Source organism: Thalassophryne amazonica, chromosome 8, assembly GCF_902500255.1.
Source record: "Thalassophryne amazonica chromosome 8, fThaAma1.1, whole genome shotgun sequence".
NCBI classification, from domain to species: domain Eukaryota; kingdom Metazoa; phylum Chordata; class Actinopteri; order Batrachoidiformes; family Batrachoididae; genus Thalassophryne; species Thalassophryne amazonica.
In genome coordinates this window covers 118,546,104-118,558,316 of record NC_047110.1, presented here as the reverse complement: position 1 = coordinate 118,558,316, position 12,213 = coordinate 118,546,104, and the positions used below count along the sequence as shown (strand labels likewise).

At 39.5% G+C, this 12,213-nt stretch overlaps 1 protein-coding gene across 2 annotated transcripts in view; it reads left to right on the top strand.

Moving 5' to 3' along the window:
- Positions 1–11,074, top strand: part of LOC117516392 (beta-1,4-galactosyltransferase 1-like) — a 149,874-nt gene extending 138,800 nt beyond the window's left edge. For both annotated transcript variants that reach the window (XM_034177370.1, XM_034177368.1), the window contains one exon: positions 8,963–11,074. In XM_034177370.1, the coding sequence (XP_034033261.1) occupies positions 8,963–9,104 (142 nt within the window). In that variant the 3' untranslated portion in view covers positions 9,105–11,074. The remainder of the gene's footprint in view (positions 1–8,962) is intronic.
- The last annotated feature ends 1,139 nt before the right edge of the window (positions 11,075–12,213 follow it).

Sequence of the window (12,213 nt, the reverse complement as noted above, 5' to 3'; positions counted from 1 at the left end):
TAAAATCCAGATGACAACTCACTTCAAAATTCTAGTTCTTTAGTAACGTTAGCGGAACATTGCAGGGATTTAAATTAATATATATATTAGGGCTGGGCAACGTTAACGCGCTAACGTTGCGTTAATTATTGAGGTCATTATCGCCGACAATTTTGTTCCTCCCCTTAACGCTGCGTTTTTTTTCTTTTTGTTTTTTTTTTTTAGCCTTATGACTGTTGCTCGTTGCCTTTTATTTTGAAAGCGTCAGTCGGGGGTGAGCTTATGCTGCTGCTTCCTGCTGATAGCTGAGTTCACACAGAAAACGACACAAGGATCGAGAAAAGTACAGGCTATGCAATGCACAACAAAACAAAATGCAGAAAGACACCGAACTTTTGAATGGACATTTTCGGTACAAAGTTCTACAGGATCAGGCCCGGATCCAGACTGGTTTGGACAGATGCAGCTGCATCGGTCAAATGTTTTTTTACGCATCGTTCGTCATCGGTAAAAAAAAAAAATCTTGAATAATCTCAAAAAGCCGAACGTGTCCCCGCGGTGAACACAGCTTTTCGGTGGGTTTCATGTCAACCTATAGTCCGTAAATTATACGGATTTTTCCGAGTTTCAGAGTCATACGGACGTACAAATAAAGTCGGATATTCAGGGTTTGGTCTGTAATAAACTATTTCTGCAGCGCGGCTCCACTTTGAAACCATGAACCATTGAAGCAATGCTTCGATCCAGTAGCTCGTTGGTTCTTTGATTCACTGCTCTTCAGAAACGGCAAGCCACTTCTTAACCCCTCGCAAAGCCATTAAAATATCGTCAGTCACTTTTGTGTGAATTAAAGTCACTAACTGGGACTCTTGTCTCATTGCTGTCAAAAAACGAGAATCGTCCTCCGTTCCGTTCACACAGCTCGAAACGCTGTCCGGTCGGAATTAACAACTTCAAAATGAATCGCCGCTTTAAATAAAATGACACCTCTTTCCAAATGTAATACAGACAAGAAACTACAATCGACTAAAATGTTTATTTTTTCCTCCCAAAATGAAATGTATTTTCTTTTCAAATTACATCCTGAAGTGAAGCACAGCAGCTCTAAGCTCAGCCTCAGATATATGGAAACACATTCATGCCAATAATGTCTGAAAGGAAATGCTTTTGACAAAAACTACAGATTTTGTTTATTCCTATTTATGTCCAGAGATCAAGGATTCACCATGTAGAGTTTATTATGTCCAAAGTTTAAGGATCCAGTGACCAAATTCATATTTATTTACTTTAAGACTCAATAAAATGTTCAATTTCAATTCAATTTAATCGGCTTATAAAGTGCCAAATCACAACAAAATCTAAATATACTAAAACAAATACATCACAATTGTACACATATCAAATTGTGGTATGTGTACAATTGTGACTTATTTGTTTTAGTACATTTAGTCATGGACATGAATATTGTTATTTTGATATGAAACAGGATAACAAATGACCTGCCAGTGGTTTTATATTTGATTTCATTAGTGTGTTTCAGTTGAAATTTACATTTTCAAATTTATGCAATGTTCATTTACATTTTCAAATAAAACTGTGCTTTTAAGCAGCTTTTGAATTCATTTTTGGGTTTCACATATACCATGCGATTAATCATGATTAATCACAGAAAGTCATTGAGTTAATGCAGTTATATATCATGCCCGTATATACAGGGGGTATATATACCCGAGAATTCTGATTTTTTTTTCTGCTGATTTTTTTCTGATCTGGATATCAACGTTATGTATTTTCTTTTCATTGATAATAAGCAACAAGCACTAACTGTTACACAGCTATTATCACACATCCTCAAGTTTCAATTTCCTCTTCCAGAGTAATCCCTTAAGTGATGAAAGGGGAAACTGCTAGATAAACTTTCCCCATGGGGGTTGAGAGTTTTTGCTCCCTGGTCCCTATCCTCCTCTGATATCAAACAGATTAGTAGGCTTGTAAATACCCACCTAGACACACAATTACACTTGTCTGGTTTGTAAAAACATGTTTGTATGTATAAGCTGAGAAATAAAGGGAGCTTCTCCTTCCTGTTGCAAATACTGTAAAGGTGCAAATATTCACGTGGGATTTATTACACGAATTTCGCGAGTTAAACAAGGTCGGCAAATTAAATACCACTATTTTAATACATAACGTACATATACGTACATATTCATAATGTAAATGCGAATATTAATACCGCTAAATACAAGGTCTGTTAGAAAACTATCCGACCTTTTTATTTTTTGCAAAAACTATATGGATTTGAATCATGTGCGCTTGCAACAGCCAAGCTTGAACCTTCGTGCACATGCGTGAGTTTCTTAACGCCTGTCGGTTGCGTCATTCGCAACCGACAAGCAGGTATAAAGTTTGCATTAATGTTATCTTGGTTCTTCCTGGGTGGTTCTTATGGCAACTGATCCAATCCCAAGCAAGGACTATTTGTATATAAAAATGTATTTCCTAAAATGATACATTTTGGGTTTCAAATGAAATTTATGTAGCTTTTTACCCCTCGAAATCCTCACAAAGATTCTGCTTCGGGGGGCTTTGCCCCCCTGAGCCCCCCACGAGGGCGTTGCCCCTCGACCCCATCGGGGGCCCTGCGGCCCACTGGACCCCCAACTCAAGGATTTGAACCCCCCCTTTCACATTCCTATATACAGCCCTGTGTGTGTGTGTGTATATATATATATATATATATATATATATATAAAAAAGGAAATAGATTGGTTCTTATTTAACAGTCTGGGGCCGGCGCCATCGTATACGATGGCTAAGACCAAGCTTTAGTAAATTATAAATAACTTTTTAATGATATGAGATAGAAACGTACTCTTTTCTTTGCTGAAACGTTAACTCCGTGGACTTTCAAGCCAGCCATCAGCCATCTTTGTACTCCTCATAGAAGCTGTGTGATGACGTGTGCAATGTGAGCGTCCAATCGGAATTGGTTCACCGTCACATGGTTTTCCAAAATCCAGTCATAGGGCAGAGTCACCTCACGTGAAAAGCCAAAGATCGTTTTCAGGAGTGTCAGATATGTTACTAGTTGGCCCATTTGAATAGGCCCCTGTGTGCTCCAATGACTACATACTATTGGGCTCCAAATGCGCCCTGCGCCGTTACGCACAGCGATCACTGAAAGCAGACGGAGAGCCTCTGATGACAATCTCACATGCTCAAACAAAGAGTGTGTAACTATCAAGATTGCTCCACTAGTTTGCATGTGAATGTTACTGGATAGCTCTGTGGCTTTTACCATGAAGACAAAAAAATGCATAGTCCATTTTGTATATATTGTTCAAAATGTGCATTTGTGTTTATTGTTTGAACCTTTTTGTTGTACAGTCTTTCGCACAAGACCTCAAATTACCTTTATAAAGTGTCAAAACAGTTGTTTATTATAGTTTGCTGTGTGTTTTGAATAAATGTGTGTGGAAAATTATTTTCCGCTTTACTTTTTCCTTCCTTATTTTTGATTGTAAACCTTTATTACGCTTATAAAACACGACAAAAGCATATATATTATGAAAGCACAGGTTGTCCTGAAAAAAAGAGACATAAAACTTGATTGTGGGATGCAGGGAGAACTGTTAACAGCAATAATAAAACATTTATACCAGGCATGTGAACTGTCCAAAAAATGCCTTCGGACCCCACAGGGTTAAGCATGGAATCCATTATATTGAAAATACAAGATATGCAGGAACTAATCTCTACTAGGACTGCAAGCAGTCATATACGGGCCCTCGTGCCACGTGACCGCCTACCCATGCCAGTGCATCCCCTTGTGACTAGATGTAGGTAGGTGCATACAGGGGCCGACCCTCATCACACAGTTCAAGTTTCAAGCAAACCAGACAATGCATGGAGGAGTTATGAAAAGTTGATGCTTCATCCATTAGGGCAGGGGTGGCCAAGTTCGGTCCTCGAGAGCCACCTTCCTGACGCTCTTAGTTGTCTCCCTGCTCCAACACACCTGAATCCAATGAAAGACTCGTTAGCAGACTTTTAATGAGCCTTTCATTGGATTCAGGTGTGTTGGAGCAGGGAGACAACTAAGAGTGTCAGGAAGGTGGCTCTCGAGGACCGAACTTGGCCACCGCTGCATTAGGGGGTGCTCAGAGCGCAAAGAGAGGGGCCAGGTGGGTTCAGGGGCCAACCCTCATCACACATATGAAGTTTCAAGTCAATTAGGTAAAGCATGAAGGAGTTATGATGACTTGATGTTCCAAAATGGCGGCACCATAGCGGCCACACCCTTCAACATAGAGAAAAACTTTTGATCAGTGTAGTCTCTGGATAATCTGAAAGAAATTTGAAGTGCATTGGACAAAATCCCTAGGAGGAGCTCGTTCAAATACAACGTGTGGAAATCATGCCAAAATAACACAAAAATTCAAAATGGCCGACTTCCTGTTTGGAGAAGACCAATGGTGCAAGAGAGTTTTTTGTACGTCTGTGCAAGTCACATGTGTACCAATTTTGTACCAATTTTTCTGTTTCTTTCTCTTTTTGCTCTGTATGCACCACTCTGCATTTAATCATTAGTGATCGATCTCTGCTCCCTCCACAGCATGTCTTTTTCCTGGTTCTCTCCCTCAGCCCCAACCAGTCCCAGCAGAAGACTGCCCCTCCCTGAGCCTGGTTCTGCTGGAGGTTTCTTCCTGTTAAAAGGGAGTTTTTCCTTCCCACTGTAGCCAAGTGCTTGCTCACAGGGGGTCGTTTTGACCGTTGGGGTTTTACAAAATTATTGTATGGCCTTGCCTTACAATATAAAGCGCCTTGGGGCAACTGTTTGTTGTGATTTGGCGCTATATAAAAAAAATTGATTGATTGATTGATTTTCATGATGATATGACAAAATTAAAGCCGTCAAAAAGAAGAACGTATTTTCACGGTGAAGGGGCAATATTCGGCACGCAGTAGGGTTAGAAGCATCAACCTCCACCATAAACTAGTGGCCAAGGTCCATCTGAACATGTATGAGAGCGGTGATTTTTAAAAAAAATTTTATTTAACCTTTATTTAACCAGGAATAATCTCATTGCGATTCAGAATCTCTCTTGCAAAGGGATCCTGGCCAAGAGAGCAGCACAGTCGTTCCACATGAAATACACACTTGAAATATCAACAACAAAACAAACAGAAACAGTTTGCCAAATCACATCATAACATTATAATCACCAGCTGTGTTCAGTAAGAGGACATGTGCATGTAGTAGTCAAAAAGTCCTTGATCCTATCTTTGAAATCTTCCATACTTGGAATTTGACTCTGTAATTTATACCAGGACGAGGGTGTGAATGCTTTGAAGGCACTTTCCCCAAAGACAGTCCTTGTACAAGGAATAGCATACATTATCAGTGTATCGAGCCTGAGACTACAGCTTTTGATGCTGACTTTAGGAGCCAAGAGAGAACATAAATTAGGAGGCAAGTCGCACAGGTTGGCCTTATAAAGAAAACAATACCAGTGTTCCCATCTACGATTGCGCAAAGAAGGCCACCCAACACTCTCATAAAGACCACAGTGATGAGGACAAAAACCTAAATCTGATATAAATCTTAATGATACACTGAATCCAGCATTTTCAGAGAGGAGAGACTTGCATGCATGTATAAGATGTCACCATAGTCAAGTATTGATATGAAAGTTGCTTGAATCAGTCTTTTTCTTACTTTAAAGGAGAAACAACTTTTTGTTTCTATTGTAGAAACCCAGTTTAACCCTGAGTTTCTTTATAAGACACTCAATATTGAAGTCAGCATATGTCAGTCCTCTCTTGAAGGGTGGTGACAGAACAAATCCTAATAATTATAGGCTGATATCTAAACTGTCTGCTTTAGCCAAAGTTTTAGAAGGGCTTATAAGTGACCAGTTGAAAGATTTTCTAACAAGAAATAACATTTTAAATGAACTGAAGAAAAAACAGGGTACTGTCACTGCCACCATGAAAGTCTTAAATTATCTCATAAGTGATATTGATTCTAAAGAATACTGTGTTGGATTGTTTTAGATCTGTCAAAAGCTTTTGACACTGTTCACCACTTGATCTTGTGCCAGAGACTGCATGATATTGGAATGTCTTCAAAAGCTGTCAAGTGGCTTGACAACGACTTGAGCAGCAGACCACAAAGTGTTCAGGTTGATGGTGTCTCGTCCAAACTTTTAACTCAAAATGGTGTCCCCCAGGGGTCCATATTGGGTCCAATTTTATTTACTATTTACATAAATGTCTTGTGTCAAAACGTAACTGATGCCAAATTTCACTTTTATGCAGATGACACTGCTTTATCATTAGCAAGTGCCACAGAAAAGCTACAGTCTGCTTCTAATGTTATTCAGAGTAATCTTAATCAATTAAGACTTGTGCTCAATTCTGACAAAACTAAAATGATGTGCTTTTCAAAATCAGGGAAAACAGATGTTAGATTGTTACACAAAAGGAGACAGTGATTGAATGAGTTTCAGTCTATAAATACTTGGGATTTTACTTGGATGAAAATCTGTCTTTTAAATACCAGGTGGGCCATTGGAGTAGTGATGAGTACATGGGGGGGAAATGCATTGGGAAACAAAACAAGCAAGGAAAGTAGAACACAATTGGGAGGCCAGGTTACCACTTCCATGGACGGAAAGATCTGGCAGCGTCCTTCACTTCAGCCCAGGCTTAAATAGTACGCTGCTAATTGAGACAGGTGTGTCACAGCCGCAGGAGATGTCAATCCACTCCACTGGCAGGGAAACACAGAAGGGAGGGAGAGACAACCACAGAACCCAGGCCACAAGAATGACTGCTATTAAAAGAAGTTACTTCTATAAGTAAAGCCATGCATGTGTTTGACTTACGTGCAGCAGAGCAACATATAAAAAAGAACAGTGTTATTTAAACTTTGAAATAAAAAAAATATTGGTGGTAGTTTTCGTTGGCGAAATGAAAGGAGCAACAGCCAGAGACTCCTAACATTAAGTATGAGGGTGAGATTTTACTTGGATATTTAAAGGCTGAAATGCACCAACCGTTCTCGAGCCAAGCATGTGATAGACTGAGGTGGAGCTGTCAAGTCCCGTGGAGTTGTCTTTCTCAGTGATTGCTATGGTCAAAGCTCCCTGCTGCTGTGGGAAGGCAAAATTCAATTCAAGTACAGAAAATATGAAGTAAAGATAGAAAAATAAAACCAGTTGACTGCATGACATGTCACAACATAAATAAGTCGACACTGTCCAACCCGAAGAAGCTATTTTTAACCAGCCGTGTCTGCAGTTCAAGAGACAACAGCAGGCGGGCACTTTACTTCAAAAATATTTAAATACCAAATACTCAGCCTGTCGCTCCTGATAAACAAACAAACAAATGAAGACTCAAATGTTATTTGCATTTTAAAAAATATATGATTTATGATATAAAGTATTTGGAAGTAGATTATTTAACTTTTCTCTGTGGCCTTCCACAAAAAGTAAACAAATCACCAAACACTGAAAATCAATTTGCAATATCTGTAGAATCACAACTCCAGTATCATGATATGTATTGAATCAGCACCCAAGGATCGTGATACGTATTGTGAGTAAAGGTCTTCATCCCATTCACACATGCACGCATGCATGCACGCACACACACAATATGCGCAGGTTTACATTAGTAATACTTTATACCTTTACTGATAATGGATCAAAATGCATCAAGATTCCAAATTTTGGAAGCAATTTCATCTTATCTTGATCTTCTTATCTTCTTCACAATGTTTAACTCGGACATTTTTCGCCAGTGCTGAGTCTAAAATTACAATAAGATAAACATACTGCATTTATATACTGAGGAACAATAAGGGCCTTACTAAAAAAAAAAAAAAAGTATGCAAACACCATTTCTGTGGCAAAAAACTGTACAAGTTCATTTACTGACTTTGTGCGCTGAGGATTACATCTTTCCAATGCAAAAAGGAGCGCAAATTGCCCATTTAATAGATTTTCCTGAGTGCACAAAATTGTGAGTGTTGAACATGCACATAGGTGAGGTTTGCACATGAAACAGATTTTTTTCAGCGCTAAAAGCAATTTCAAATGCTGAGATTGTGTCTGTAATTTAGCACATCTGAAACCTGCGCACTAACCAGGCCAGTGTTGGACAATCAATATATCTAATTCAAAGTCTTTCCCCGTGAGCTGTTTGGGTATGCATATTTTTATTTTCACTCAGTTTTTATTACAGAAAATACCGCAATTAAACATTATTTTCTAGAGGCTTATTTTTAACTAAAAATGTACTACCTAAATATCTATGTAATAGATCCTGCAGGAATCTGTAGTGCCAGAATTTCAATAATGAATTCAGCAAAGAATTCAACCAATATACATGTACATATATGTAGAGACAGATGGACGTAGCTCTATATGTTTGTACATAGAGAGATTTATAGGTATATTGGTTATATTATCCACAAAGAAGAAGGACTCCACTCACTGGAATACATATGAAATGATATTTAGGATGGCATCCTTTGGCAGTATTAAAATTAAATTTGTAATAAAGTCTCTGGAAAATTCCGTTATCTGATAAAGATATAAAATTTTCAGCTGCAACAAAACCTTTGCCAATTTCACCTGGATATAGAGACATAAAATTTAATATAGAGACAAAAATTAGAGACACAAATTTGGTCAGACTAAAGATATCAACACATGGCTTTCAGGGACAGTAAATTTTAGGTATAAGCTAGAGTACCAAATTCTGTCCTACATCAGAACTGTTTGGGATCATTTTGAAAAAAGCTGGTACACATTCTCATATGTATGTATGTATATATATATATATAACCTGAATTTTTGGAAATTTGGTCATATTTTGGGTGATGTCAGCAGTATCACATCACTGTTCTGACGATGTTTTAGTGTTTTTAACCTTATTTAAAGTGGCTATTGTGTCTTTGTGTCCACAGATTTAACCTTCTCAAACACACCGAAGAGACCATGGTCAAAGACGGCCTCAACTCATTGTCCTACAAAGTAATTAAAATAGAGAAAAAGGACCTGTACACCAATATTACAGTGGATGTGGAGAATCCAAGAACATCCGTGTGAAAACAAAACAAAGCCAAATTTTGGGGGTTTTCTAACATTCCATCCATAAAGGTATCATCTGGGATGCACAAGTCATAGGCAAGCGAGACAGAGACCGTTCTCACGTCAAGTTCCAGCTCCTAGACTCTGACCGAAGACCATCTCCACCTGCCCAGACAGCTTCCAATTATTTCACCCAACGCAGTCAACCTTCTGAATTACTAAGCTCATTTTTAGGCCCAGTGACATGGCACACAGTGATAGCTGAACGAAGGAAAAAAGTCACAAATCGTCGAGGAAAGGTGGGCAAATGATCCTGCACCACCCCCATCACCAAAAAGCTTGCAAATCAAGACCGCAAAAAAGAAATGAAACAAAACTGAAACTAAGGAAAGAAAAACTAAGCGAACGTCGACCTCAATGCTTTAAATGAAATCAAAACGAAACATTCACAATGATGTGACTGACAGCAAGTATGAGACCGAGGGCAGCCAGCCCTGTGCTCATGTCTGCAGTACTTGCAGGGGCGGGATTTGGTTGTTTTGACAATAGGTGAGAGTTGTTGTTGGTCTTCAACAATGTGTGTGCACATGCAGCCCAGCCACACATGGCTGGAATGTGCGTAAATCAAATCAAATCAATTTTATTTATATAGCGCCAAATCACAACAAACAGTTGCCCCAAGGCAAAATAGTTAAAGTAATTGATCAAACGTTCTTACTGCGATTGTTTCTGTATGACAACATTGCTTTCCATCCCACACATGGACGAGTCATCAGCAATACAAGGATGTTATGTGCAGCTCGTTGGAGCTTTAGTTATTGATCCATTCAGATATAGTCAACATTCATGCAAGACGTCGGAGTTGGGAGGTTGGAACACTTTGGATGACAGTCAGACGGAACACCGACGTTACGGAAACTACTCAAAATGATGAGGAACTGTCAACACAGAAAGCAAAATGGAATACAGGTGAATTGAGGTCATCGTCGGGATTCGTTCACATTTTTCAAGTGTTTGAAAATTCTGATGAAGCACCAGCTGCAGGAACAAAGCTGGACGACAGTTAAACAATGCCTCTGAAAGTCAACGTAAGTCCAGATTTCTTGTTTTGTTTGGGCTTCAGTGTCCTTCGTTAGTACCGTGCGACTGGGGCTTTAGTTAGACAGCACAAAATCGCAAGTCGCTCCAAGGAGCTTCACAAGGGTAAGGTCCAGCCATACGTGTGCCCCAGAGCAAACACCGTGGCAACAGTGGTCAGGAAAAACTGCCTCAGGTGATTTTTGGAAGAAACCTCAAGCAGACCAGACTCAGAGAGGTGACCATCTGCTCTGACAAAACTACCAATAACAAACAAGGACTTACAACACCAAAGCAGAAAATGTTAGGACAGTATGGAAAAGGAAAAACAAAAAACAGTGACTCTTACATTTGTTTTGACTTTTATTTCATTGCAGAGAGTATGAGCACAAGATATTTCATGTTTTGTGTTGTCAACTTCATTTCATTTGCTCGTGTGTATATATCCATTAAGGCCTGCAACATATTCTAAAAATAGTTGGAACAGGGGCAGCTTCCCTCACTATTCTCCTTTCAACACGCTCGCTCAGTTTTTGAGAACCGCTTACTTGACACAGATTTGCCATCCTCACCCTAACCCTCACTGTTTGTGTGTCTTAATGATTGAAGGAAAAGAAGCCTAAGGTGTATTCAATGATGTGAAAATGTTCATGTGTTCATCCCCAGACTTCTCTCATGAAAAACTGGCTGTAAAAGTCATGATTTAATCCTTATATTTGGAACAAGCTGAAGGGTGGGTTTGAAAATGAAAATTTCATCTTCCTCAAAAAAGCTATCAGCTCCCACTTATCCTCGTTCCAGAGAACTGTTAGAGAGTGACTAAAGCTGCCTCAAGAACAGACAGCTGCTAATATATAGTGAGGAAAATAAGTATTTGATCCACTGTCGATTTTGCAGGTTTTCCCACCTACAAAGAATGGAGAGGTCTGTAATTTTTATCGTAGGTTCACTTCAACTGTGAGAGACAGAATCTTAAAAAAAAAAAAAAAATCACATTATATGATTTTTAAATAATTAATTTGCATTTTATTGGATGAAATAAGTATTTCATTAAACACAAAAACAGACCTTAATATTTGGTACAGAAACCTTTGTTTGCAGTTCCAGACGTCAGGTGTTTCCGGTAGTTCTTGACCAAGTTTTCACACTGCAGCAGGGATTTTGGCCCACTCCTCCATACAGATCTTCTCTAGATCTTTCAGGTTTGGAGTTACAGCTCCCTCCAAAGATTTTCTATTGAGTTCAGGTCTGGAGACTGGCCAGGCCACTGCAGGACCTTGAAATGCTTCTTACAGAGCCCCTCCTTAGTTGCCCTGGTTGTTTGTTGGGGTTGTTATGCCAAAATATCATAATACGTGACCCCATCCATCCTCCCTTCAATACGGTGCAGTCGTCCTGTCCCCTTTGCAGAAGAGCACCCCCAGAGTATGATGTTTCCAACCCCATGCTTCACGGTTGCGATGGTTTTCTTGGGGTTGTTCTCATCCTCTAAACATGGTAAGTGGAGTTGATTCCAAAAAGCTCTATTCTGGTCTCATCTGACCACATGACCTTCTCCCATGCCTCCTCTGGATCATCCAGATGGTCACTGGTGAACTTCAAACGGGCCTGGACATGTGCTGGCTTGAGCAGGGGGACCTTGCTGCCCTGCAGGATTTTAAACCATGACAGCATCATGTGTTACTAATGTAATCTTTGTGACTGTGGTCCCAGCTGTCTTCAGGTCATTGACCAGGTCCTCCTGTGTAGTTCTGAGCTTTCTCAGAATCATCCTTACCCCACAAAGTAAGATCTTGCGTGGAATCCCAGACCGAGGGAGATTGACAGTCATCTTGTGTTTCTTCCACTTTCTAATAAATAATCATAACAGTTGTTGTCTTCTACCAAGCTGCTTGCCTGTTGTCCTGTAGTCCATCCCAGCCTTGTGCAGGTCTACAGTTTTGTCCCAGGTGTCCTTAGACAGCTCTTTGGTCTTGGCTATGGTGGACAAGTTGGAGTGTCAATCAATCAATTCAATCAATCAATTTTATTTATATAGCGCCAAATCACA